Here is a 27,559-nt window from a genome sequence, read left to right as displayed (position 1 = left end):
AAAAATCTACGACGTCACCGAAGCCATTTGTAGTAGCGTCACACTGCGAATTCAAATGACAAGGAGAAACGTTCCACTTAGTACATCTGTACGAAGGTACCATTCGTACCAATAAAAAAGTCGCCATTAATTATCCAATAAATAGAAGAAACACTTCCATTATACAGTATGTGTTCATTACGCTATTTCTAACATCAGCAAAGCCAAAGACTTTTCTATAAATATACAACGCGGCTGGTAAAAAACTGAAAGATGCCACTCACAATCAGGATGGCTTGCATTTGAATTTCTGAAAATATGACCCAACCGAATGGAGCAAATACATGCGAATGCAGAAAACCGGGTAATTCACAAAACATGCCCGTGATCACTGTGCTGTTCGCAGCTCATTCCGCTGGCGCTTTAAGTTCTTTGATCTGCTTTATAAGATAGGCCTTCTCGTCGTTAAATTGTTCATCGTCCGTCCGCTCACTGTGAAACTTACTCAGAAACTCAATCAACTTCTCGCGATTTCTCAGTAGAATCTCTAATATTGGCTTCGGTTTGTTGGGATTCGCAACAAAAACCTGGAGAAATTAAAACAACCGTATGCAAAGAGAGACAGACGAAATCATAAATGGCGGATTTGTGGTTAAATTCACACCAAATTTTCAGTCAGCTAACAAATAAACATTCAGCATTCTACTGTAAATGACTTCTAACACACCTTAAATACGTGAAACGCCTCAAACTGGATATTCCTGCTTTTCTCGCGAAGCATGATCATCATCAGCTTCAAATTTTCTGGATTTCCGATATATTTGGTCATCACATTGAAATTATGGCGGTCCAGGAGCAGTTCTCCCAAAAGCTGGAAATTTAATCCAAAATTATTATGGACAAAAATCACCGTAAAAATAAAGCATTAAGCACTAAATAAATATTTATAGCATAGGCGTCTATAATATTTTCCCCGAATTCACCTTTAACGACTGTCGACGTGTGACATAGTTGTCAGAATCCAGAAGATGCTGATAATGTTCAAAAAATTTATCGTAATTCGCTTCCAGAAATTCTGCCACTATCAATTTATGTTTCGTCAATAATTCCTGAAACACAAACGATATGAGTTCAAATAACAGAAACATTAAAAACACCAAATGGCACATGCTATAACCGAGCATAAAACAGACTGAACCGATCAAACAGAGGCGACAAACTTTTCACCCAAGCTGAATTACCTTAAACGAGGAGAAGGCGTCGGAAGCGATATCAAATGCTGAGCCTTCCACATAGTGGAAGAATCTATACACATCTGGGGAATACAGGATAAGTTTCGCAAGTGCCTCGAATCTGATGCATTCGCGTAACATATTCCCGCAGTTCAAGGCAATCTCTGAGCTGTCATACCTGTGACACAAAAACGCAACCAACTGAAATTTGTAAAATGCCTAACCAATCACACGTGTGTATGTTGTATGTTTAAACAAGAACTTGTGCCAATTAAAAACACGCAAACCATAAAACTCTATCAGATTCCAGCAGGAACTCTAACCAACGTTTTTTCGATAGTTTTTCTTGTCTAAAATAATAGGTCAGCAGTTTTTCTTGTCTAAAATATTAGGTCAGCAACAAAATCCAGGAGAGACCGCATTACAACAATCGGCTGCCATTCGAAATGTCTGGTTACGTGGTCGAATCGTTTATCGTCTGGTGAATAAGGCAGTCGTCGATCATATCAATAAAAGCAAGGCGCCAGTTCCCGTGAGCCATAAAAACAATCGCAACAGACCCATAACTCACCCCGACATCAGCATGAATAGAATTTCCGGTTTCGTACAAATATACTCCACAGTGGGGGTCCGTGTGCCAATCTGCCGTCGTAGTATGATGTTGAAGATTTGTGCAGCGTCCTTCTTACCCTGCACAGCCATCATCAGCATGAGACTCCCAATTGTATTCAAATCAAATGCATCTGCATTGTGCACTTCACCTCGAAGTCGATTCTTTTCAGGTTCTGCAGCAAAAGAATCAACAGATTCTGACTGTACATCTCCTGCGCTAGCTGCGCGACCACTTCCGTGGGAGGTTCCTGTTCAGGAGAGCCAAGCAGCATTCCTTTGATCGCTTGCAACAACTTAGACACTTCCTCCGAGGCCTAATCAAATTATGAAATCGTTTAAATTATCTTCAAAATGATATTATGCAATTATAGAAAATAAAAAATAAACAGGAAGCAATACGATACAATACAGCATGCAACATCAGTACTTTGCAGGGAGCAGAGTTAACAACTACACCAGCAGGTGAAAGTGACAAGTCGTACCTTTTCAGCCTTTTTGTCTCCGCGATCCAGACTTGAAAGCGCATCCTTGAGCGAGCGCACCACATCTACAGGGTTTTTCTGAGATCTGGTGTTGAAAAACGATAACATGGCTGATATTTTTCCCGAACTTCAGCCAGCAGAACCACAACCACGCGAATGATAACGCGAGCAGATGTGATAAGAGAAAATCCACAACGAAGAACAGCTGCCCAACTAGGGATTCGGATCCGATATTATCATATACTTCCAATAGTAAGCATTTAATAGTATTAAAGTATTGTACCACGACGATCCAAAAAAGTCCCGATATTCAAATCAAATGCTGACGCATGTGGTTGCAAGTTGCAACTACTTTATAGTTTATCAGGAACTGATAAGTACTGCAAGCGACTAACGAACAGATCAAACGAAGTGGTGAACCGTCTCACCAAGATAAGTCCATCTTTTGGCAATCACTCGGATATTAAAATTAGCAAAAGCGCCAGTTTTCACGGATCAGCTCCATTCCAGAATGGCATCAAGAACTCCAGAATTTACCTACAATCTCGCAGTTATCTTTTGTGCCCAATTGATAACAAAACACCTGAATATAATTATTTTCGTACGTGTTGACTCTTGATCGTCGTCACTCCTCAGTTTACGGATTAAGATTAGCCTGGAAACGCCATGCACGTGTTTTATTGTGAACGAGAAATCGGCTAAGCCGACCTGCCTGGTTGCAGCCCGGCCGACAATAAATACTCGTACATACATAGGCAAATATGTAGTCCGTAGTCGATTTTACCAGCTGAGCAGGAGCTAATGAACCGGAATGCAACCGAACCGCTTTATTCAGTCAATGAGTCTGAGTGTGAGCAAAATAAAAATTCAACGACGATTTACAATAACAAAAGTCAAAACAGAAACTTAAAAATCCGAGAAAATTCTAAAATTTGATGTTTACAGTTATTTGGAAAATATTAGAATTGGCCGCTAAAATAGGATGAGTTGGTCGAAATTTCCTTGCTCGACATCAGAGGTGATGCTGGATTTTGTGCTGGCATGTGGTCAAAGTTTTCGGTAAGTCCATTGAAAAGAATGTTTATTGCTCCAGGGGATCGTTTTATTGGACAATTAAATTAAACTGGTTGATTTTTCTATAGATGGACGAAGAATGCATCGGGCGAATGGATAGGAGTCATCGGAAGGTGTGCGTGGAAGATGAAACAGACCGAAGAATGTGTGGAGTACCAAGTCTTCACGCAGGCTCCTCAATCCGCAATCCAGATTGCCAAAAGATCTCGTGGATTTGCCACCGGACAAGATGTAGCCGATATCAGTGAAGTATATTATTTAATGAGCATGATCTTCTTGTACCTTCTTGATCATAAAAATCTGCCCCCTGGCTTCTTAGGGCTTTGAATTGAAACATATGTGAGATTTTGCATTTTAAGCATTTGATGCTTTAAGCAGTTAAGCTTGTCATAAGCTAAGCTTATCATGCTTTAAGCTTTGTTAAATATACGTTTTATTATTATATTACTATTTTTATCTCGTTTTTTGGTGTTTTAAAAGAGGTTTATCTGTAAATAACAATTTAAAATATTTTCGGGGACTGCTTTCTGCAAAAGCGGTTCTTGGAAGTATTGCGTATTTTACTTTTTTGTGACTTTTGATTAGGTGGTGAGTCTGGCGACCACGCTGTTCTTAAGCAGTACTTCGCCATCGACACATTTCTCCAGCCGCTTTACGCTCAGTGGTCGGCAGCCGATGAACGATTCGCCCATGTTGCGCCGCGGTATGGCGGCATACGAATTCTGCAGCAGGATTTCATCGAAAACGTCTTCAGTTTCATTTGCTCAAGCAACAATAACATAGCCAGAATCCAACAAATGGTGGAAAAGCTGTGCGCGAGATATGGAGATTTGATCTGTGAAGTTGATGGGAAGAAGATGTACGCATTTCCGGCTGTCGAACGACTGGCGCAGGAAGGCGTTGAGGAGGAACTGCGGAAAATGGGGTTCGGTTACCGGGCAGCGTTTGTTCACGGTGCTGCTAAACACATCGCTGGGTGAGTGATCAAAATCTGCGTCTGTTTTTGAACAGTTGAATCAAAATATGTAGGTTTTGGTAGAGAAGGTGATATACTAATGCTGAAGGGTACTGTATTATTTTACCCAGTCGGGTATAACACGAAGACGTATTGAAAGTGATACGAAACATTTAAGTTTTTTTAGCATTACGAGGTAAAAGGATAAGAACCGCGAATTTACACGAGAGACGCCCCTTATTACGACAAATAAATGGCCGAAATTGTTTTTTCTGTTGCATCTTACATCGCTTCCGCCTTCTATATTCTTGATTTTTGTGATATTGATCTTTGCTATGTTATGTTGGAAATAATTTGAACTTTAAGCAGTTTTGCAGTTTCTTCTTCTGCAGCTTTTGTTGCAAAATTCTGCAGTTTTTATTGTGTTGGGAAGACTATGTTGGGAAATAAGCTTAGACTCATTCAAGCCCACGTTAACACCCTTACTTATGAAAGGTTTATGTTTTTCATTGGGACTGACAGTTTTTGGTGAAGTTTTGTTTAGTGAAAATCGTAAATACGGTGCATCATGTGTCTGTAACCGGATGCTTGTAAAGTAAAGTGTAAACTAAGGTTTCCCGTGAAATTTTAACTTTTGTTCTGCCTAGTGTTTTGAAGTTATTTGGCCCTCGTTGCTTCGACGATCCCAAAGAACATGTCATCGTACTGAAATCGATTGGCCTGTGCATTATCTGATTGTCTGAACATTTCGTAATTTTCTTTGTATTTGGGTTGTAACATGCAGTATTTTTAGTGATATTAATGGTAGTTCATTTCCGTAACGGGTTTTGTGAAGGAAATGGCGCTCCCACACGACCTTTGCGCTTAGCTTTGTTATAGTACTCTGAATCCCTACCTTAATAATAATGCTGCTTTTAGCCTTGCATAGTAGATGATGATCTTGTGGTCAAGTGATTGCAGTCGGCTGACTCGTTCTCATTTGTCCCTTCCGGTCATGTTCGTGTCTGGCGTATTGTGATAAATACGCGATCTTTGTGTACGTTGCGCCGTCGTTGCGCGTAAACGCCGTATGCGCCACGAAAAATGCATATTGTACCTACAATAAAATGGCACCTAATGTGGTTGCAATTGATATCGAGAACTCGATCAGTTCGCGGTAAATGACATATTGTTGCGTTTGATGCAGGGATTCCGGATGGATCTCGAGAACGAAATGTGCTGATTATCCAACAGCCAAAGAACTGCTGATGGAGCTTCCCGGTGTGGGAGCGAAGGTGGCTGATTGTATTTGTTTGATGTCACTGGGGCATCACCAAGCCGTTCCCGTGGACACTCACGTGTTTTCGGTCACCGCACAACACTACTTACCCCATCTGCGACAGGTGAAATCGGTGACGAAACGCGTGTATAATGAGATTGGGGAGTTTTATCGTAATCGCTTCGGTGGTATGGCTGGCTGGGCGCATTCGGTTCTCTTCACCGCTGACCTTAGGCAATTCAAGGAAGCAGCCAGTGATAACGGGAAAGTAGGTAATAATAATATAAACAAAAGGAAGCGACGCCTAGTGGAATGTGATTAGGCTCGTCCATTCTGCGGGTTCGACACTGGCTGTGTTGTAGACCGACACTTGCTGGATTATGTTTATGTATCTTATCGGACAACAAGAAAATACGCGCATTCACAAACTGATAATGCTGTCGTTGAATTACTATTGAGAAATTGCTGGTTAATTGTTGGTGTGCCAATAAGAACGAGGACTTTGAGAGCTTTCGTTATAGTTTTGCACTGTCCTTTGTTACGTCGTCTAGGCGCATTTCTTTGAAATCAGCAACAAATTTTTATGTAATATTGTACGGAATTTTCGAATTATGTGATGTTGCAAAGCGTGTTGAAAGGGACTGATAAGTGCGTCCCTTGTTCCTGATACACCGTATTATGAAATGTATTAATTAGGAAAACAAAACGTTATGAATGCTGGTGGTCGCGATATCGACTTATGTTCATTTATCATAGTATCTATAACAAAGTGCAAAATACCAGTACACATTTGAAGATTGAAGTGTCAGTTTTCGTGAAATTGCAGCCATTCAAGTGTTGTCTTTGAATTCTGCAGTTAAGGGTACAATCTGTACATCCTTAATGGTCTTACTGTCAAAACCGACGGGCATGGAATTTACCTTTGAACTTTTTCCGTACGTGCAATATACCGCATACCGAAATCTGAAAATATTTCAAGCATTTGTATTTCTTCTGATTCTCATAAAAATATATTCTTTTGCACGAGTTAATCTTATCAACAGTTTTTCCGTGACACAGACTTACAGTTAGGACCTTAATTTATAGCAAAACGCAGCGCTGAACGCTATGTGACGTCGACCAAGCTACTGGCATAGACATTAGGCTGCACCACTCCTTTTGTGAAAATGTACACAATGCAATTAACTAAAGCATTTTCAAATCAGATAAACAAATTTGCCCATATTAGTACATGTACCGAAAAACAACCGGTGCGAGCGCAGATGTGCAAATTCCGCCTTTTTCTCCGTAATACTCGCGAGTTGCAATGGTGAAAATCGCACACTTTTTTCTGTTCATGATCGCGTACAGTATTTTGTCACCACACAACCATATACAATAAACACCGCAATTGTTCAAACCTCATGAAGTGCATATGGCTCATTATCACCTTTTCTGTTTTTTGCTCTGAAGTCTACTCAAGACCGAGTCTACCCAAGTCGCTACTCTAGGTAACGTTATTAAAGGCTACAAAACCGCGTCAAAATGCAGATGTTTGATTAACCATATGGATATGCGAAATCAGCAGCGATGGGGACTGCACAAGTACTACAGATACATAGTAGTAGTAATTCTTGTACAAATTCGCCGCTTACCTTGACCACTACTCCACTAGCATATCTATTGACCGCTGCCGACATAACACAATCACACCAGGCATGTACTCATTTTTATGAGAAAAAACTGAATATGACGTGCGACCCGAATTGCTCAAACAAGTACGAATCTCAATGATGGTGGCTCGCATCGTTTGCTTCACCTTTCAGTGTGTGCATCAGGTCATGCGTGCACCTTGAAAAATCTGCAGCGCCGTATGATTGTATTCCGGTGAATGGCACATGACAAATAGACTGCAGCTGCATGTTTTGATATTGAGTAAATGTTCACACCTACATTAAAATTTTTTTCTCAGCATTGTTTGCAATTATACGCATATATACGTAAGTCGTACGCGTATTAGTAATATACACATAAAGACAGTTATACTGTTTGCACTCGATAAACTCCTGCCAGCTGTATATGCATGCCAGATATACGTGCAGTTTGTCCCATAAATTTCTTATCTTCTTTACTGCGGAGTGGGACGGCAATACATAATGTGCTGCATGATTTTAATGTTTTCTTCGGCACGGTATGCACTCTTCGTTCGCCAACGACGGAAGGAATACAGCTCTGCCGCCGCTGCACTGCAGTATATAACCGAATTTCTTTTGACACAAACTGGTTTAGAAAACAACAACTTTGTTACATCATTGACTAGAAAGTTAACAGGAAACGGCATGATATTTTTCAGATTATCCGCACTGGAATGTCAGAAATGCACACGCTATAGAAATGTATAGCATCTGGACCACGAAATCTGTGTAATATATAGCGAATACATTCCACATGCGCGCTGCGCTGCACTGCTGCTGCATGCTGCACACTGACTTGAGCAAAATGTTTTGTAGGAGATAAACAAAGTCCGGGTATTAGTAATATAAATTTCCACACCGTTTACACAATCTCACCCCGTTTCCGGTGAATTTTCATATGTTTAGATAAGTGATCTGAACGGCTGAATTTCTTCTGGCATAGTCGGCAATTGTATGGCTTTACTCCGCTGTGAGACCTGGATTAGAGAACAATATTCGTATACAGGGGAATCTTGGAGCAAAAAATGCATAAACACAATAGTGAATACAAAATAAACACGGAAATGGATACCATTAATCAAACACTAACCAGCGCAAGTACATATGTTTATTTGTAAAATTTACTGGCGCACATCTTGCATACCGCTTATGTCTAGCCAGTTCATCGCTGCGGGAAAATTTCCAGGCGCAACCTTGCCAGTTACATATAAACGGCTTTTCGCCGGTATGGCGTCTTTGGTGTGCTCGTAAGTGAGAATTTTTGGAGTAGACCTTTCCGCATGACGGATGTGTACACTGAAATAATTTAGGCTCCGAAGAGTTGTCGGAGGAAAGCACGGATGCATCGGAGGAATTCACCGATGTCGGTGAACCGGGCGCACTTAGGCTCTGTACTGATAGGTGCGATGAGGAATCATCTCCCGCTGAGAGGCATTCCAGATCCTGCATCTGCGGTAAACAAAGCATTTTGGCGCGTTGTACGCAACTAGTGAACGCATTAGGAAATATTTTCCTCGAATCCGGCAAAACTGAATAAGTTTAATGTAGTTCTACATATTAGGTGAAAGTAAACCTGATCTGCAGAAACTTTTAAAATCGCTCACTCATCAGACCGATATGCATATGAGCACTTGTTTGCACAATACTACATGATACCAAGATGTTTAACCAAGCTTTCCCAATAATCAGCTTTTATGACTAATAATCATAACCGTGCCTGCAGTTTAACTACGCTTAATCATGATTTCGCAGTTTGCAAATATGTAGTTAGGAATTCGCACAATTTCGAGTTTAGTTGTTATTTAGGTAAACATTCAAGCTCCCCGTGCGGCTTGTCGTTAGCATAAGTGGTGTAATAAAGCACCGTAGGCAGTCAATGAGCGCTTCTTTTCGACTTGCGTTTTGTTACCCGGAAATCAGATGACAGCGCTTAAAGTGTCACGGGCAACAACAACTTATGATCTTCTATTACTGGTTTTCTTAAATAATTTCGTCACAATATGTTTTCTGTATCAGAAGGATACCGCATTGTTTTCTGTTAAAAAAAATGAAAAATTAAAGTTATGTAAAAACATTTTTAGAAAATTAAACAAAGGGTATGCCTTTCTTTACAACGAAAACAATTGAGCAAAGTACAAAGCACAATCTGACACAATTTATGCAGAAGATCGATATCAAGAGCATAAAAAGTTTTGTAGAAACTGATTCCCGGCAGGTAGAAAAATTCAACCGGCAGGTAGAAAAATTTTGTTACTAGCGCCACTAAACCAATAAATATTATTGCTACTTACTAATAAAGCAGGAAAAGGGTATGGATCCGATAATTCAAAAACAGTATGGATTTTTTCACCCAGGATGACTATCTCTATATCCTTGTCATCATCTGTTCCTCCCCACGGATCCGGCGAGGATTTCCGGTTAAGTTCCACCTCAAGATTTTGCCAGAAGGAATTGTTTGTGGGTGTGAATGAGGAGAATGAAGAGGCATAATAAGAAGATACGAAGTCCATACACACAGAAGATCCAAACAGGAAATCAGCTCCCACCATTCTGCAGATGCTACAGATACGTACAAGGAAGACGCAGAATAATCATAATCCGTACAGCTCACAGACTCTTGCCGGCACCGGCTGCAGGTACAGCGCTGTGTTAATACATCTGAGAATGTTTAGTTCAAACATCAAGTGACGTTTGGCCAGCGATATAGAATTTGATACTTGACAATAAAAGACAAACAAATTCTTGCAGCGGCAAGCGGTAAAAATTCGAATTAGAATGTTGGAGCGGACGAGTCAGCGCGTGAAGCATGCGCGACCGATATATATGATATTGTCACACACGTAACGTAACTATACTGTAGCTGCGATTCATACCGTGACCGGCATAGTCATAGGGGAAATACGTTGTAGATTTCGCATATTACGCCTTAGACGGTGACCGCACCCGTATTATGTACGCGGTAAATTTTAATCGGCAAAAGAACTGTTGTTGTGAACTCTCAAACGTGGAATCCAGAAAACTATTTGCAAAGTTATGTGGATCAGCAGAATGGCGGCGCGAATGGTACTTATATAGAAATAAGCGATTGTATTCTGTTGTTCAGGTGCATCGACTAAACTGTATAGTTGTGATTGTCGTATCCAAAGGTTTCCGGCGAGTTACGATAACATTCTACCCGTGCATATGGGAGATAATTGAATGTCATATAAATTGTATTAATTCAAGCGTTTTTATATGCATAGATATATAAATACTGTTACAATAAACAATCGAATTTCGGTCATATGATGAAAATGCACACATTCTGCAGAGCTGGAAATGCTTACACAGAGAACGCACCGGTGCAGCGAAGTTTTTAAAAAAACAGAGAAGGTGTTAACATTCATAAAACAGAAGCGTGCATTTGCCCCGTCAAGTATAAAATCTTCAAAGTTGTTCAAGTTGTTACTTAGCACATTGTTTTTGCAAACGGCAACGATGGAAAACGCATAAAATTATGTTATAAGTATATGCGCACAATCGCACCGGGCTGCAGGCGCATGCTGTATATCTGAAATAGGATCTGACAACCTTTCATATAGATATAAATATGTTTGAGTGCTGCCATTTGCTTTGCATTCCAGAATGATAGAAATATACCACAGGCTGCAATTTTTTGGAAACTCTTATTAAAAACCTTTGTATATAAAAAAGTAAAATCTTTGCTGAGTGCATAGCTCGCTTCATTCAAGTGGTTTTCAAAATATTAAACTCGAGAAGTTTGTTTCGGTCACCCATGGCAATACTTCCGCAAAGCGCAACTGTGTGGCTGACTCACAGAGCCAACTCACCGTCAGCGTCATCTAATTGTAAGTACTCGACCATATTTCAGCTTGTTCACAGATAAGATCAGCTACCGCCATAATAAAAAATGTAGATCTGTTGGGTGTGAACTGTTTCTGGAGAAAACATTTACGAAGTTTATAACTCATAAGCACATATTATATGTTTCATACCGGCCTTACTAATTTTAATTTCGAAGAACACTAATGGGTATGGGGAACGGATGTTGTCGAAGTTCGTATATCGTACGTTTGTCTGCAGTTTTGAGCTAACCACAATTGCAAAGTAATGGCGCCACTATTTAATCATTTTGTATAAGACCTGGGCATAAACATTATTTTATAATTGCGAGTGTAATTAAACGCGCGAAGATAAAGTGTGTTTATGTCGGCAATCTAATCACCTTCAATAAATGTGTTGCAACTGCTTTTCGCAATTAATGGAGTGGAACCAGTACACTAATTTCATAATATTCTTATCCCGAAATGCCTGCCGTTATAAGTAACTTTGCATATTCATGTCTTGCGATACCAGATCTGATAATATTAATATCATAGTTGTAATGTGTTCTATGTACAACGAGCCAATAAATACGTAATCTGCAGCAGTGTCAGATGCGAGGCTGAATTATTCGTCGTTAACTGAGATGTAAACTTTCTATAGTTGCATGTAATACTACAGTATGTTTAATTATTCGTGCGGGTGTTTTAGCGGTGAGGCAGTTTACTGCCAAAAAGATGCCAGTCCAGGTACTAAAGAAGAAACACAAGAGGAAAAAAAGGATCAGTGATTACTCAGTTAAGTATTATTAGTTATCGCTCAAGTTTTAAAGAAGCATGCATGCATTTGGACGGCTGCTGCCGAATGCAGATGGCTCCAATTTTATTTTTGTCACGAATTGGCAAATTTAAACTATATAGTACGAGTAATACAGTAAGTTGCTTGACATTCAAGCCATTTTAATTTTTTTGTACACATATGCAAGGCACACTGGCTTTTGAGTGGAATGTAGTAGTGTGTTCACTTACTTCACTAGCACCTTGCTTAGACTTACTATTAGTATTATTAATAATGATAACATATCTTTTAATTTAAGTCAGTTTTTGAAAACTCAAAAGGACATTTCCGTTCAAAATAAAAGCTAAATGGTAAACTGTCTAACAGTTGACAGATGTTACAACTACTGATTGCAGTTCCAAAAGCGGCAACAGTAGCACTGCAGGCATAGAAACTTAATCATTCAGACACTATTGTTTTATAATTAGTGATTGTTACATAATCACTAAAGCTGCATAATAAGTATCATATTCTATTGTTGCAGCAATAATAACCATGTCGAAGCCTGGACAACTTACTAACCTTTGCGTTAAAAGTATACCGTGCAATGGTCCTCACCAAACGATGAACAATACATACTGTATGCTCTCTACATATGTGAGGAGAAATAGAGATTTCTGAGATTTATAATCGGTGTTTTCCTTAATTATCGTAATTGATAGTATTGCGTACGTATAAATTGCACTTCTATTTTTAGTATCATTTATCGATAACATGCTATCATGTCTTGATATTTCGTCTGTTGTATTATCGCCAAATATACTGGATCTGGAAGGGCAGACTTTCCAAACTTCCCACGAGTGATATTGCATTGATTGCCGAGAACGCACTCGTATGAATGGATGGTACAATTTGGATTCAAAACCAAACGCATTCTCGTTCAAAAACGGAAATTTAATAAACAAAATTTGTTAGGAAAAGATATCGATGACGTATCTGCAAATTGTACGGTTTACCGACAAAGATACCGCCACCGGGCACGAGCTACACCACTGCATATGAGGTCACTAGCTGTGACCCTGCATAAAATTTATTCTTTAACTGAAAAAATAAAGACTTGTTTATGTATATAATTCGAAGCATTAATAATTCGAAGCACCAAACCTAACGTAAGAAGCGTAGTAACTATTGCATAGTAACTATTCAATAATTGTATATGAACGGCGGTAACTATGGCAGTTGTTAAAGTGAACCTTTATTGAAGTGTTTCACTGGAGACACATTTACTTTTAATTTATTGTTACGCTGAATTATAATACAGTTTGCTTTCACATGAAACGTCAAAAACTAGCAAAACATGTGTTTCATCGCATCGTAAATAATTAAGACACGTTTGATCGTAATCACGATTTGACAGTAGTGTTTGAGCCATTTGAATGGCTGACAGTGCAGTTAACGTTAATCGGGACAGCAACTGATGATGTATCCTGCAGCAGTCGCGTATATAGATCAAAGTGCAGAAATCGTGGATAAACGTCCTTTTCCAGAACATGCCGAATGCGCCGCTGCGCGTGGTCAAAGCAGTGTCGATTAGGATTAGCTAAATTTGTCACTGTTGTGGCGCGTGTTAGGGAGTCCATGTTCACTTCCCGCGGGGCTTCCACACGGATAAATTCATCGTAGATTTTTTGTGCTTTGGAGTGGATTTTCCGATGGCTAGACGGATCGAGACGCTTAAACTTCTCACATGCCAAGTAGAATGCCAGATTTTCTTCGTTGTATTCTAACTTTAGGAAAGCTCGAAAAAGGGCAAGTCCATCTGCAAAAAAAACCGGTTACACTGGCTGTAATGTACGATAAATTAATGACGTCAACCGTGCGTGCTTTATAAATTACTTAAAGAAAGGTTTTACTGTCGAAAACCGTTAGTTTCTGCTATAAAGGAACGCTTGGAAATATTTGCCGATTATGACCATTGCGTCATAGCTAATAGTTTTACTACAATATTGAGTATTGTAAAATAACTGACAGCAGCTGAAGCACGCGTAAGTGAGAAATGTAGCAAAGAAAAATAATGCAAGTTTTTATGTTAACTGAGCTGGATGTATTTGTCAATTGCACATTGTAAATTATGCCAATTAAGTTTATCCTAAATTAATTTTTAATACACTAGCTTTTGGGCGTACAATTTTTCCGCAGTTCGACACTCCTTTACTGTAGAATCCAGGCTTGCACGAATGCAATAAGTATATATTTAAATACATCACGATCCCCTCACGTTTTTGTCAATCACTGTTGCGCGCAAATTAAAACATATATTTATCCCATTTCTGGGAGCTGGACAAAAAGTGCTGCCGGGGTACATTAATCTATCAACTGCAACTGCAGTTGCTTACGAGTGGACAAGAAAAGTTTCCTTCAAAATTCCCTTCTCCTAAATCTTCTATACAAAGCACCAATCTCCAATTTTTTGATTGACTGAACATTCCAAAGAGGCGAGTGTGCATATTTAGCCGGTGATTGACGCACCTGGACTGAGGAAATGGCTCAGTACCATGCGCAAGTACTGATTGGAGACCCACTGAGCGGCATTACAATTTTCATTCTTTTCTCAATCAACCGCAATTTCCCTAATTATATTACCTGGAACAGTCATCAATGCCTCGACCGCCGTAATCACCGGCAGAGAGCATTTACCTTCTAATTGGGTGTTAACAAGCAATGCTGACCTTATAAGCGGAAAGGACATCAGAGTCGTATATCGAAATTGGTTTTGTTAAAACGTGCCTCTTAACCGAAAACTACCGTGACCTTAGCTACACGTGTCGGAAACGTTTGATATTCTTCTCTTTACTGTTTCAGCACGTTCCTATTAACCCACACATTAATCTACATTTTAACCCCCCGCACATATGTTGAACGGTGCAAATTAATTTACAACGACAGAACGCAGCTGAACATTTCGATAATAAAAATAAAAATTAACGAATTTGGCAGTTAGACAAATCTCGAATAATCACACTTAGCCTCATTATATAAATGAAAATATACAATTACTTTGTATTACCTTTACTGGATCTGGCTAATTGTTTTATACTTGACTTATAATTTAACAAACTATCGCGCAAGCGCACAACATGTTGCAGCTGAATCTACCTTTATAGATTTGCGGCAAACTAGCTCAAACTTTTATTGTATTGGTAATTATAAGAATAAAAACAATTAACAGACACTCTGTTTCGTCTTACGCTTACTCAACTCATCAACTGCATATGATACTTTGATACTGTCCTTTTCAGTGTTGCGTATAGTGAAATTAATTCTTCATTTTTTTTATCAATTTATGAAGATTGTTGTTCGGTACGTTTGCAAGAAGCTTCGCAGAAATCTTAATTGTAACACAAAGTTTTCATTGTCCTAATAACAGTTACGTTTTTTAGTTCAGATGTACTGTTTTCATGTTCCAGATAACTGTATTTATTGGTGCTGCTTTATAGGTCATGACAGGGATTAGTGGCCATTAATGATGGATGTGCTACATGTACTGTACTGGATTCATGGAACCACTTACATGTGCTAGCAAGAAGATTATCAAAGGATTCGGCCCAACTTCTGGCTTCCTCGGCGGTTGGACGATTCGATGCGGCGTTGGACGAGCGCGGACTAGGACGTGGGCTTCTTCCGTTTTTAGGCACGCGCTTCTCTTTTAATACTGATTCGGTATTCCGCCTGACCAAGTGCCGGAGACGTTGTTTAACCGTTTTTTCCACAGCATCGGTTTCGGAGTTCGATCGTGACGACTTCTGAAAATTATGCATATATTAACAAAAATGTGCCGCCCCGATAACAATAATCAACAAGAAAAGCAAAAGAAATTTAAACGATTCTGGAGAAAGTCAGTCTTTTTTCAGTTTCACGATAACGCTTTCACGTACAAATTGCAGCTGTTGCGGTTGCACTGACGCGTTAAGGGACAGATTTTTGAAAATTAGATTTATTAAATATTTTTGTAATAAGCACGAAATAAAAATTAGTCCATCAACGAAGTTGATTTGCGTTTTTGGTTTAAATCTGGAATTCGACAAGTACGTCAGCAGCACTTGTGTATAGGTCACGATTTCTGCGAAGTTAATCACGTATGGCATAGATAAATCGTCCTCGTCGGTGCGCGTGTGGACTTTTTAACGTCTTCCTGTGATTAAGTCGCTCCCACCGGAAACATTATCTTTTCTCGTGAAATTAACGATGTTTTCCACTTTTATTTAATGTGCGTACCATCTCACTTAACGGACATCCCTGGTTTAATTGCTTAATATACTTCCGCACACGGTTGCACATATATATACGAGGGCAGATGTGCCGCACGAGGCGGTCCTTGACCTTATCAGCGTCACACTTAATTAACTGCTTTAAATCTTCATTACGTCCTGTATTGACATTAAATACGGGAAAATTCCCCGGTACAAACCTTCGTGTTCTTCTTATTGTTGAGGTTGTAGCGAAGGAACAATGCGTGTGCCGGCACCGAGCCGGCACTGCTACCGTTCTGATAGGTGTGCCAGCGTTGCATAAGGCGTGCAAATATGGAGCTGTCCGATGATGCGGCATCCGTGTCCGAGGATTTCCGTGAGGGATTGGCGGAACTTTTTATCGATAATTCCCCGTCTTTCTCGGTTTGCGATGAACAGCGACGGATTTTCTCCTGTGAACGCTCTTTAGAGCGTAAGCCCTTTCCACCGCCAAATACGCCTGTAAACACAAATGAGTTACACGAGCATTAAGGCAAACATCCTTTAAAAGCTGTAATGAAATCATTTCTCCACTACAGACTGCTCAGCTGCACCCCTGCAGATGCACAAGCACGCATGTACGTGGAAAGTTTAAACATTGGATTTGTCCAAATCAATCATGATTGCCTTTGCTGCGTTTGCGGATCGCGTAACAACCGTATTATTACTAGAACAGTGATGCATTAATACACGCAAGCAAAAGTATTTGAATTTTCGATTATATCAAATTTATTTACTGTATGTTTTATTTTATCTCCATGCTTTACAATTTTTACTGTATTATTTAGCAATGCTTGAACGTAGTTTTTTCGGCTTGAAAAAAGCGCGACAGTTTTTAAAATATCAAATTTGAAAAGTAACTCTTACAGAATAAAACATAATAATTTTTTGAACTGCTGACGGCATTGTATGACTGACTTGCTGTATACCTTTTGTTAACATGCTGCAGCTGCGACTAATGTGGATGCGAGTTTTGGCAGGAACCGTACTGGAAATGGGCGGCGTGGGAATGCTTCCGCTGGCTAGTTTGTCGGAACTATGACTGTTAGTAATCGGTCCAAATGTTACTTGAAAAGGATCCCTCGGGATAGCAAGAAAGACTGCTCCAGGAGTCATGCCCGAATTGGCGCCCGACAATACTTTAGGCTACAATTAAAAATAGTGCGCTTGATTCGGCTTCCATACACTTGACAACAAAGATTCACATACACATAAGGACGCGTTAATAATGCCCCTTTTCAACGACTATTCGCGCAGGAATATTAACGCACAATTAACCAATGTTCCGCCCTGCAGAATTTAGACCTTAAAAACACCATCTTGCATCTGCAAGACTGCAACATGTAAGTAGTACACATGTAAGTACCTCCATCATGTTGTTTGCAGCAAAATATAGCACACACGTCGTTTGATTACAGTAAATTAACTTGCACCCGTTTTATAACTCACTGAATAAAAATTTAAAAAAAACTTATTTTGTTAGCAGTGAAAACACACTAAATCAAAATATATTTGAAGTTCTTTGTGCTACTGATTTGTAATCAGATACTAGTGTATGTTATTGTACGAGTACACATCTTCTGCAGCTGTTTTCTTATAACATGTACAGAGTAGTTTAGTTCAGAATTGGTTATTAAATGAAAATGTCACATCAAACCAAATAATAGGTTACATCTTATGTTGTTATATAAGAGAAATTGGCGCAACTAGGAATCTCTTTGTCAATGTTTGGGAAAAATCGGTTATCACCAAAAGGTCACAGCAATTAACGGATTCAAGCTTGCGCCGGGTAACTTTACTATGGATATATTTGCTTGAACGTTTTTGTCAATAGTTTTTCTTTGTGGCTTACAACTAAGCTCAGCATTTGATTTACTGTGACAAATCAATCTAGTTCATTAAAATCAATATTATCGAAGTCTGTTTATGGCTAGCACCTATCAAATATTAAAGTGTTTTCCAGATTAACTTATTTTTCAAATGTATTTGCACATATATAAAACACAAACAGCAGCTACAAACAATCTGCTAGGGTCAAATGTGTGAAATTTAAGTTAAATTTAGCAGAATAAAAAAAGTAGGATTATATAGTAAGGCAACAGAAGCGACAGTTACTGCCGCTAATTAGGGTAATTGCAGAGTAAAATGTTTTTGTATCTAGTATCTATAAATTATCATTACGCATTCTTATACCTGTAAATCACTGCAGACCGGCCTGCCGCTGTGAATATTAGAGGGCAGATTTTGAATGGAATAATAATTATCATTATGCGCCATACCGCATTTGTCCAAAGCTTTCTATACAATAACTACTGGCATATGTAGTAGCGCTTTGTTATTGGTACTTACCGAGGGAGTGGTACAGGAACTGTCACTCTGGGCGAAACTGTATTCAAAATCAAAAACCGAATTTCCCGTGGAAAAACTCGGCGTTGTCCGCTGACTGGAGCTATTATTGCTCTCCTCGGCGTCGGAGCCCAAACGGAAGGACAATCTCCGGCTGGGATCGGATAAGCTGGCACCAATGGGAATTTTCAATGCCACCGTGGCTTTGTTCTTATGCAGTGCGGAAGCATCATGTGTCTCCTTTATTGTGGGAATATTAAGGGCAGGCGGTGCACCCTACAGCATCACACGACACGACATTATGCCGGCGATAATAATGATTATATCAACTATAACAATGCGCGGCTTCAGGAAAAAACACTGATTGGACTTGACAAATGCCGGACGACACGGATTATTACCAATGCCACATGCGTCCGCCATTGATGTCACAACTCACAACCCATGTGATGACTATCCCGGTTATTACACCGATAAAAGCTGCTTTTATTGCACGAAAAATCCTTTTCGGATGTTCTCAAGTGATACATTACATAGTGCGGCATATTTTCTCAAGTGCCAACAGATTCAGGTCATCTATATGCTAAAGCCGCCGACGACGTCATAGGGAACAGTTTTTTAAGTGATTGTGGAAACAGGTCGATAGACAGCACAGGGACACCAAGTGCTAAGAAACGCCACTGGAGATCAGGCACTTTGACCGCGGTCGGGGTGGTTGGCGTTGCGTCGTTTTTATTATACATATGGTGGCAGCAAATGTGGTAATCGGCAACGGCTCATGTAACCAGAATTCGAAACTTTATCCAAACAATTCTGCCCTAAAATGCGCTAATGGCGGTTCGGCATCGGCGAGTTTGGTATTTTTCTTAAAACAAATTACGTTCTCTAGTCCGTACTGCTCCCTGCACTGGGTTATGGTATTACGGCATGTGATGTAATAGCTTTTTAGGAAAAATAGTTATGCATAAGGACAATATTTTGTTAGCATTGGTTATCCAATTAATGACCTCGATCTTGTGAAAACAGTTTGATCTCTCTTCGCCTAGTGACAAACAGTCGAAGCGGTCTAAATATTTGTAGGACATTCCTTTCTAAGCATTTTGCTATTGTTTTAATTATGATATGTTTTCCTTTGCAAATCTGTTATTTTAGCCGAATTCAAATTTGTAAGCGGTGATCTATACAACTTCTACATCATTTGATTAGCACAAGTAGCAAAACGGTAAGCGTTAAACTGCAGTCTGCAGTGTTGTTACTAGTGTCATTACTAAGCAATTCGTGCAAGGTTTTAAAAAGCTAATGATGCATTTGTATATTAATCAAAAGAATGCCAATCAGCTGCTGTTTTCTCGCTGTTTTGCAACTGTGTAAATACAGTTGCAGTAATACGAGTATTGCACATCCGGTCTGCATTTACGTATTTGCCATGACTCACGAATGATACTTGCAACAGCCATTAAAACTGCAGTCGACAATAAATGTTAGTAAAGATATGTCATGCAGTTACAATTTTTTGGGTGATTTCACCGTCAGAAACATCAAAAAAAGGTTTTTAAAAGGTGCGGATGGATTTATACTTATAGGCGCCTCTGCCTCTGATAGCAGTAAGCTTAGGATTAACCTTTACCCGTTCCTCCGCCGCACTGTTTTTATCCAGAAACGCCGGTTATAGATAGGTGGTGCAGTGCCACATATTTTATCGTGAAACATAAATGCATTGGAAAACATAGAACAACTGGTTTCTACTTTGTCTAGACATGCATGTTATTAAAAACAGGGTTAGCAAATCAAAATTTGCATTGCTTAGTAGTGACATTTGACATTTTGGCGTTGCCGACTACAGCATCCCTCAGAGCAACAGCCTATCTAGGCGGTTAATATAAAAAATGTATAACGTAATAACGGAAAACTTTTTCTATTTGCATACGCGTGCGCTGCGTGGAGCATCCTAAGTTGTTGATATGGTAATTGGTTTATCTCATTGTCAGATTTTTTCGCCATCTCACGCGCTGTTTTTGCACACTGTGCAGCGTGAACACGTGGGTCAAGTCTTGGCCTTGACCTTAAACTGCGCCGTCAAATTTTTTTTGTTATAACAGTAATGCAATCCACACCTACGCTGGCGATTACTTGACACGAATGCCATCAATAATACACATACTGCGTACACGACCATTGGCAAGTTACAGACGGCATCGTCATTGAAGAGTACATTGGGATTAGCAATTCCTCTCAATGCTGTTCCCAAAATATCTTCCAAAAATAATCTCCATGCGCCAATTGGCTATTTATAATCACTGACCGCCTGCGTATAACACGCTTGTTGAAAGCTGATTGAATGATTGAAGCAGAGAATAGCATGTGGTTAATAATTATGCTTACGTCGGCATATAAGCGCACTATTGAATCCGGCGATTGCGTACATTGCCGATATCAATATTGATACGAAGACACCTTTTCAGTGAACTCATCGGATGAGCGTAATCAGATTATAATCGGTTTCCTACCTGCATTCATACTTTGATTATAACGCCACTGTTTGTATCATTACAGGGCGAACACCATACGTTAAGCAGCCCAGACATTAAAAAAGAAATGCTTTTTAAATTTGGCCTAATTAATTGTTGTATGCAATACTGGTGTAATCAGGCCTAGGCACGCACCTTTTTTCGAGGAGACAGGGATGCCTTCATGGAGGAAACGAGGTTCATATTGCCCTTATTAGTGCTAATACTAGGACAGCTGGTTACGGAGCTGCATGATTCGGATATGGAGGAAATGGAGGATTCCACGGAATAAGACGAAGACGCACCGCTCGGCATTACGTTGGGATGGTGCTTCTTCATTCGCCGGGGATGATAAGGACTAATATATATGGGTAATAACAGGCCTGGTCCCCACTGCCAACCACTGATCCCGGAGTCGGTATCAGATGTCGACTAACACGAAGTATATATTTAAGCAGGGATTACATAAAAGATCATTTCGGTCGGTGAAACCCAATGATTTGCACTCATGCTGCGTCGTATGACAAAAAAAAGCGGAAATCGGGTTAGCACCCGCGCAGACTCGCAGTGTATAAAGTCCTATACACAGCCGGCACGGAGTGGCCGGGAGAATTACTTCCGGGAATACAATCGGCGTGGACAAAAAGTGCAACACTTAAAACACCGGCTGAGTGCTCCGGTCGGCCACTTTTCCCCCTTTCTCCCAGCTGTCAGACTATGCATGTGATCAACAGCTAAGCCTGATCCCTGTATAGCTTGTACAGATGTACGGCTAAACCGAAAACACACGTAAGGGATTTGTGAGTAGCTATTACATCCACACACAACAACACAGCAAAATGCCGCAACATGTGCCGATGCACCGGCACGCTATATACGCAGCGGATTTCCAGTAAGAGATGGGGCCGCACACATACATACACGCCTTCCGACAGATAATGTCCAGGATATGTGTCTATGCCGACTTAAAATTAATGATGTGCACGAGCCAGATTATTCCCAATTATGTTGTGCAAATCCTGATAGACAAGACTGATGCCGGTACTTCGTCCCGCGGTCGACGTTTCTCACGCGATCATTTATGCGAATGCCATGCCAATAAGCATGATTGGCAGCCGGCCGTAATTGCACCGGCCGGAAAGCGCGCCGGCGAATACGGGAAGACCGGACTGGGCAAGTTGTACACACATGCGCGCCACTTCCCACTTTCGGCACCTGCTGTACGGGACGCGTACGTGGTGCAGGAGGGCGGGGCTTTCTAATCACGGTTCTCTTCCTGGTCGAAGTGTTTTATATGTTGGCCATGAAAAATCCCTGGAATAAGTTTTCTGGTGTATACTTTCGAATGGCATGCACTGGTTGAATTCGGTGCCGAGCACACGGAGTAAATTTGTTCAGCACAATAATCTTCAATAGATTCAGCCGAGCGTGTACACAGTCCCGAACAATTCTCTGATTGACTTGTACTACGCTGGTAAACGCAAAAAGAAAAAAGTCTCGCGCCGGTAAAAGAAAAACTTGGACCAGAGAACTATGCGCACTTGACGTCATTAGCCAGTCAGCATGTAGCAGTTTTTCAAGCACCGGTTGGCAATTTGAAGTGGATGCCGTATGATGGGATCTGTCGTGTGTCGTCAGCTGTCTAAATCTACATTTTTAATTTGCTTGTTACGTACGTCGACGTTTTGATAAGAGCAATAATAACCATTTAATTGGAAATGAACATTACCCGGGTTACACCGTGGTGGCAGCAAAAAGCTATTTTATGTAGAAGATTATAGCGGTGAGCTGGCTTAATGAAATAGTTACTACGTACATGTATAATGCCGTGGACGATGAGAAATGACACTGAACTATGGTGTTGAGTTTTTGCTTTCTGTTTTACTGGGGTATCTGTTTAATCATACTTTAATGACACCACTATTGACTATTACTATAATCACGCTGATATGTTTTAATAAACTTCGATTATCTAAGTATGATATATATTTTAAATTTTTTGGTACAATCGTTAAATTTAATTGCAGCCTTTAATTTTTTATGTACAGATTTTCAGCGTAATGCCAACGTATTCTGAACAAATAATACGGTACATGCTCTCTGGCAATAGTATACATTTACAACTTTCTTGAGTACGTTACTTTATATAGATTCCTGCTACACTTCTGACATCTCGGCAAAAGTCCTACAGCTAATAACAAAACCTGCATGCGCACAATCGTAAAGAGAATCAATAAAAATGTTGTTGGTAATTGATAACATCGCTGCTGTACTCTGTACATGCACGCCCAAAATTACACATAAACGAAATGTGCGTAATTTTAAGTCATATTAGAGAAGCTAACGATCTGATGAACTTCCATAAGTAGTTTTGGCTGGAAAAGAAATCCGCACTCTCGCTAGCATATTTCTTTTCCGGTTGCTCCAGAAGCGCAAATTAAGTTATTTATTAGTTTCGCTGCAGACGTAACAGGTGCATCGTTTGAGTGGAATGTTTTCCAGAATGCTGGTTTGTGGTTTCTAATGGTGCGTTCATTTTCAGTCATATGATGTTTTGCGTATGATGTTCATAAAAGCCAACTGAAAAAGAATTCTTTACTAGAGAAAAATCGAAATAGTCACTTATACAAATTGAGCTGGAGTTGTTAGTTGTGTTAGTTGTTTGCATAGTACACTTCTTGTGGCACTGTTCTTTTAAGTCTGACAGGTTAATCAAACAAAATGTACTGCACAATCCTCCTCTACGTGTCACAGGTACATGAATCTACGAAAACTGTATAAAACGTTTTACCAATAGAACTGAGACGAATCTTCGACGTTACCTGTACATGTACATTGCACATCCTGTCATAAGTGAGACAATATTCAGACTACACGCTTCGTTCAATTTTTCTTCGCGTGAAATGAACAGCGCTTATACAGTAACTCACTTATAACCTTTTCCGTGATCTTTCTCGTCAAACAGTATGATTGAAAACTTTGTGATCTGTCAGTCCGATAGTAACACCTGACATCTGAGTTATGTTAGGTTAGTTACTCGATAACAATAGAAGATTTCGGAATAAATAGATGCGTAACAACCATGACATTTTATCAGTTCGAACCGGAAGTCGGCAGAACACTGAAGCCACAAACAGCTTTCGTTAATTATTCGGGTAGTACAAAATTACGCCATTTTTACAATAGCAGAAGACACAAATGAAATTGTTAGTAGTGCTTTTCAAACCCATCTAATGGAGCGGGTAAAATACGTGTATCCAGCACTTTGTAGTTTTCGTAATGAATGATGTACTATAAACCATCGACCATGGTGCAAAAGTCTTCTTTGGTTGCGCTCTATTTTCAAAAAATTGTACACCGCATGACCATGGAGAACGAAAATCTGACGGGCTGTAGCCTTAAAATTGATATTACGGTGCATTTCTAAAATAAAATGCGCAACAGCGGCAAATTAAAGAATATATGTACAAACAAAATTGCAGTTGTACAAAGCGTAAGGTATGTTTCTCCGCATAAAACGGTATTTCAGTTTTAACTGATAGTATCTTCTCACGATTATTGTGTCGGTCATTCTAACTTCTAATTAATAAACCCTGCCGATATATTTACTTCAACAGAAACAACGCGATATCAATGTTGCCTTAAATATTAACAATTTTACAAAAGATTCGTTTTCTTCATCATGACACAGAGATGGTTTGCTGTCGGTGTATTATCTACTGGATTCGCATTCTTGAGCATATGTAGCATGCTTCCGCTAAGCTTCTGTTTGAAAGAATTAGTACTTGCTGGTAATCATACTAGTTTTGTTCCTTCCGGAAACAATATGTTACAACAATTTTAGTTGTAGTTCAAGTAAACGATCTTAGTTTAGGCATATTCCCCTTTACGGGAAAAAGTGGCTGGACCGGAGGAATTGGATGTTTTCCCGCCGTCCAGTTAGCGCTAGAACATGTTAATGACCACCCCCATCTCCTTCCGGGATACCAACTCACGATGCGTTATAATGACAGCGAGGTTAAGCATTATTATGTCATACAGATTCCACAGACCCAGAGAAAATATTAATTACAATAAATTTTCAACTGTACATCCATATTTTGGTTTTTTTAATCTGTTCACGATTTACAAAGATTTGTAACATATTTGCGTGTATACGGACTATAAGCTACTTATGATGCAGTACTAAAAAGCATATGTTTCCGGTTCCCACGATCCATGTGCGAGCATTATACGAGCACAAACGTAACGACTGGTTCTTTACGGCTAATAAGTGCTTATTACTCTTATCTTTCTATAGTGCGATCCGGAAAAAGGAATGGCGATTTTTAGCGACCTGATATATAATAAGCCACAGAAAATAATGGTACTGGGTCCAGGTTGTTCTGCCGTCACGGAAACTGTGGCGGAAGCCGCAAAAATGTGGAATTTAGTTGTCGTAAGTGTGTGATAACAATTCCTCGTATTGCAGCTGTGTTGAATGTAACGAGCTGAATGCAGCTGTGATGAATGTAATGCAACATTAAGCAGCGAAACTACTGAACACAAGTACGGTATGTTGAAATGCTTTATTTTATACTAGTACTCTGGACGCTTTACTGCATTTTTGCTCTTGGAAGTATTTGTAACATACTCCAATAAATACAAGCGGTAATTACAGGTTATCGAGACCGAAAGCGATTCAAAGCGACGCATACTGGAAGAACACATTTAATTTTACTTTGACTTACACCTAGGTAACTTAATAGTACTTACGTAATGTTCACAATCAGTTTCATCGTAACGTGAGATGACTTTATATGCAAATGCTAATCGTAAAATGGTTAAAATTAATAGTGCTTTGTAGATGTCTTATGGTTCCACCTCTCCTGCGCTTTCCGACAGACGAAAATATAAAACATTTTTTCGAACGGTTCCTTCGGCAGGCTTCCACAATCCCGCTTACATTCGGCTACTTAAACATTACGGTTGGCAAAAAATTCATATTATATATGAGGCGGAAAAAGGGTTCAATTCGGTAACTTCAGGAATTTATCAGTAAATGTTGCGTTCGAATTTGATTTACTGTGCCCTTCTTTTATATTATGCCAGATTGTGGGCAACCTGGAAAAATTGTGCGAGCAGAATGAAATCGAGGTGGTCACCCGGCAGTCGTTTCTGTACGACCCCACGGAAGCGGTGAGAAATTTGAATCGGTCTGATGGCGGAATTATTGTGGGTCTTTTCTATGAGACATCAGCACGACTCGTATTTTGCGAAGCCTATAAAAATAACTTGTACGGCAACCGATCTATTTGGTTAATTGACGGTTCGTTTGCGAACAATTGGTTTAAAGTCGATCCGGGGGTTACTTGCACAAAAGACGAGCTCCAAGAAGCTTTGGAGGGACACCTAACACTGGAACCGTTCAATAAAAATTCCCCCGGTGTGTCGACGATTTCCGGACTAGTAAGAATACAATTTTATATTTCATGATATAATTTTCTTACTTAACCACGTTATACCGCTGCTAAAACACAGCTCTGATTCTGATTGAGGCAGACAACAGAGCAGTTTTTCAAAGCGCTGGAACCTCGGATGACCACAAGGTCACGGGAAAGAGCGAGCTACGCGGAAGCCACTCTGGCGTACGATGCTGTCTGGGCTATTGCACTAGCTCTGACCAAGTCCATTCAAGTGCTAGCAGAATTTGGAAAGCGACTGGAAGATTTTACGTATTCGGACGAATTCACATCACAGGTCATTTATAACGCAACTGAAAGAACGGAATTCGAAGGAGTTTCAGTAAGTCCAAGTGTACAACCGAACCGCTCTAGATTCTCCTACCTCCGATATGTTCTGATTGCATCCTAATAATTTTAATTTCACAACAGGGCCGTGTTTCATTTACGTATGAAGGTGATCGAATAGCGGAAACCCAAATCGCACAGATGCAAGATGGCGAATACAAAATTCTTGGCTGTTACAACCCAAACACCGATGAAATTGGCTGGGAAGACGCGGTCTCTCTCAGGACAGGTGGATTGATGGGAAACCGCCAGGTCACACAAAGAGGCTTTCGTGAAACAGCAATACAGTTTGGAATTAACGGTTTGGAATTGCCAGTTTGACTGCCAGTTTTGATCAACTGCATGTTCAAATTCATACGGAAAAATTCATACGGCCTATCCCTTTAAAGCTGGGATATGTTTGCGTACATGTTGCGATCTTATCAGTTCGTATTTAATCCGACGTATGCAGCTGGCACTATAACTTTATAGTCTTCTACTAACCGTTTTTCAGTTTCAAACACTGATTATATTTTGGTCACCTCATTTATACGTCAAGTCACCTTGTTGGTATGCTGTTACTTTTGTTCAGATAATGCTTTGTGGTTTCGCGTTTCCTTAGGCTTTACATATCCAGTTCCTATGATCGCTTCTCATGATTAACGGTATTATTGTGATGCATCATTTAAAATAATCTCCGCTCTTTTTTTCGCCTAAACTTGCTCGTTGATGTCTTCGAACTGTTAGGCTTATTCAGTAGTGTATATACGTACTTTGGCATAGGA

The 27,559-nt window shown here is 39.8% G+C and overlaps 5 protein-coding genes across 7 annotated transcripts; 2 read left to right on the top strand and 3 right to left on the bottom strand.

Annotated features, from left to right (window-relative positions):
• Nucleotides 1-33: 33 nt before the first annotated feature.
• On the bottom strand, nucleotides 34-2,954 carry LOC129588697 (protein Mo25-like). Its single transcript, XM_055483040.1, has 7 exons — nucleotides 2,306-2,954; nucleotides 1,973-2,137; nucleotides 1,783-1,901; nucleotides 1,221-1,389; nucleotides 963-1,088; nucleotides 707-850; nucleotides 34-566 (listed from the first exon to the last, which is right to left on the bottom strand). The coding sequence occupies exons 1-7, from the start codon at nucleotides 2,411-2,413 to the stop codon at nucleotides 387-389; spliced, it is 1,011 nt and encodes a 336-aa protein (XP_055339015.1). The 5' UTR covers nucleotides 2,414-2,954; the 3' UTR covers nucleotides 34-386.
• Nucleotides 2,955-3,153: 199 nt separating this feature from the next.
• LOC129588696 (N-glycosylase/DNA lyase-like) lies at nucleotides 3,154-6,282 on the top strand. Its single transcript, XM_055483039.1, has 4 exons — nucleotides 3,154-3,364; nucleotides 3,448-3,623; nucleotides 3,965-4,355; nucleotides 5,521-6,282. Exons 1-4 carry the CDS (start codon nucleotides 3,288-3,290, stop codon nucleotides 5,912-5,914), a joined length of 1,038 nt encoding a protein of 345 aa, XP_055339014.1. The 5' UTR covers nucleotides 3,154-3,287; the 3' UTR covers nucleotides 5,915-6,282.
• A 1,453-nt stretch (nucleotides 6,283-7,735) lies between these two features.
• On the bottom strand, nucleotides 7,736-10,304 carry LOC129588699 (Krueppel-like factor 1). Its single transcript, XM_055483041.1, has 3 exons — nucleotides 9,557-10,304; nucleotides 8,410-8,714; nucleotides 7,736-8,242 (listed from the first exon to the last, which is right to left on the bottom strand). The coding sequence occupies exons 1-3, from the start codon at nucleotides 9,812-9,814 to the stop codon at nucleotides 8,128-8,130; spliced, it is 678 nt and encodes a 225-aa protein (XP_055339016.1). The 5' UTR covers nucleotides 9,815-10,304; the 3' UTR covers nucleotides 7,736-8,127.
• Nucleotides 10,305-13,121: 2,817 nt separating this feature from the next.
• Nucleotides 13,122-22,473, bottom strand: LOC129588515 (regulator of G-protein signaling rgs-7-like). Its single transcript, XM_055482759.1, has 6 exons — nucleotides 21,163-22,473; nucleotides 18,503-18,775; nucleotides 17,083-17,299; nucleotides 16,333-16,613; nucleotides 15,436-15,667; nucleotides 13,122-13,683 (listed from the first exon to the last, which is right to left on the bottom strand). The coding sequence occupies exons 1-6, from the start codon at nucleotides 21,343-21,345 to the stop codon at nucleotides 13,268-13,270; spliced, it is 1,602 nt and encodes a 533-aa protein (XP_055338734.1). The 5' UTR covers nucleotides 21,346-22,473; the 3' UTR covers nucleotides 13,122-13,267.
• A 2,020-nt stretch (nucleotides 22,474-24,493) lies between these two features.
• LOC129588505 (gamma-aminobutyric acid type B receptor subunit 1-like) lies at nucleotides 24,494-27,552 on the top strand. Of its 3 annotated transcripts, none has more exons than XM_055482731.1 (7): nucleotides 24,494-24,504; nucleotides 24,881-25,023; nucleotides 25,307-25,444; nucleotides 25,853-26,023; nucleotides 26,098-26,454; nucleotides 26,548-26,790; nucleotides 26,880-27,552. In XM_055482731.1, exons 2-7 carry the CDS (start codon nucleotides 25,003-25,005, stop codon nucleotides 27,114-27,116), a joined length of 1,167 nt encoding a protein of 388 aa, XP_055338706.1. In that variant the 5' UTR covers nucleotides 24,494-24,504; nucleotides 24,881-25,002; the 3' UTR covers nucleotides 27,117-27,552. The 3 variants fall into 3 exon arrangements, with proteins under 3 accessions (XP_055338706.1, XP_055338707.1, XP_055338709.1); XM_055482732.1 differs by lacking the exon at nucleotides 24,494-24,504 and adding an exon at nucleotides 24,532-24,797 and having other exon boundaries at nucleotides 26,544-26,790; nucleotides 26,880-27,016; XM_055482734.1 differs by lacking the exons at nucleotides 24,494-24,504; nucleotides 24,881-25,023 and adding an exon at nucleotides 25,667-25,742 and having other exon boundaries at nucleotides 25,317-25,444.
• The last annotated feature ends 7 nt before the right edge of the window (nucleotides 27,553-27,559 follow it).

The sequence above is a fragment of the Paramacrobiotus metropolitanus genome, unplaced genomic scaffold, assembly GCF_019649055.1.
Source record: "Paramacrobiotus metropolitanus isolate TYO unplaced genomic scaffold, Prichtersi_v1.0 Parri_scaffold0000030, whole genome shotgun sequence".
Lineage (NCBI taxonomy): Eukaryota > Metazoa > Tardigrada > Eutardigrada > Parachela > Macrobiotidae > Paramacrobiotus > Paramacrobiotus metropolitanus.
Note: the sequence above shows the minus strand (reverse complement) of the source record. Positions and strands in the feature narration are given on the sequence as shown.

Bases quoted from the DNA above. Each gene is read 5' to 3' on its own strand.
- LOC129588515 (XM_055482759.1), bottom strand. From the start codon at position 21,345: ATGAAGAAGCACCATCCCAACGTAATGCCGAGCGGTGCGTCTTCGTCT. The intron at 16,614-17,082 runs GTATACAGCAAG...TTGTGTTTACAG, and splicing joins CTGCAGCATGTTAACAAAAG to GCGTATTTGGCGGTGGAAAG. The intron at 15,668-16,332 runs GTTTGTACCGGG...CATAATTTTCAG, and splicing joins ACAATAAGAAGAACACGAAG to AAGTCGTCACGATCGAACTC.
- LOC129588699 (XM_055483041.1), bottom strand. From the start codon at position 9,814: ATGGTGGGAGCTGATTTCCTGTTTGGATCTTCTGTGTGTATGGACTTC. The intron at 8,715-9,556 runs GTAAGTAGCAAT...TGTTTACCGCAG, and splicing joins ACCCTTTTCCTGCTTTATTA to ATGCAGGATCTGGAATGCCT. The intron at 8,243-8,409 runs GTATGCAAGATG...TCTCTAATCCAG, and splicing joins GAACTGGCTAGACATAAGCG to GTCTCACAGCGGAGTAAAGC.
- LOC129588696 (XM_055483039.1), top strand. From the start codon at position 3,288: ATGAGTTGGTCGAAATTTCCTTGCTCGACATCAGAGGTGATGCTGGAT. The intron at 3,365-3,447 runs GTAAGTCCATTG...ATTTTTCTATAG, and splicing joins GCATGTGGTCAAAGTTTTCG to ATGGACGAAGAATGCATCGG. The intron at 4,356-5,520 runs GTGAGTGATCAA...CGTTTGATGCAG, and splicing joins GCTGCTAAACACATCGCTGG to GGATTCCGGATGGATCTCGA.
- LOC129588505 (XM_055482731.1), top strand. From the start codon at position 25,003: ATGCGTTATAATGACAGCGAG. The intron at 25,024-25,306 runs GTTAAGCATTAT...ATCTTTCTATAG, and splicing joins TGCGTTATAATGACAGCGAG to TGCGATCCGGAAAAAGGAAT. The intron at 25,445-25,852 runs GTAAGTGTGTGA...AGTGCTTTGTAG, and splicing joins AAATGTGGAATTTAGTTGTC to ATGTCTTATGGTTCCACCTC.
- LOC129588697 (XM_055483040.1), bottom strand. From the start codon at position 2,413: ATGTTATCGTTTTTCAACACCAGATCTCAGAAAAACCCTGTAGATGTG. The intron at 1,902-1,972 runs GTGAAGTGCACA...ATGGCTGTGCAG, and splicing joins TGAAAAGAATCGACTTCGAG to GGTAAGAAGGACGCTGCACA. The intron at 851-962 runs GTGAATTCGGGG...TTAAATTTCCAG, and splicing joins CACGTCGACAGTCGTTAAAG to CTTTTGGGAGAACTGCTCCT.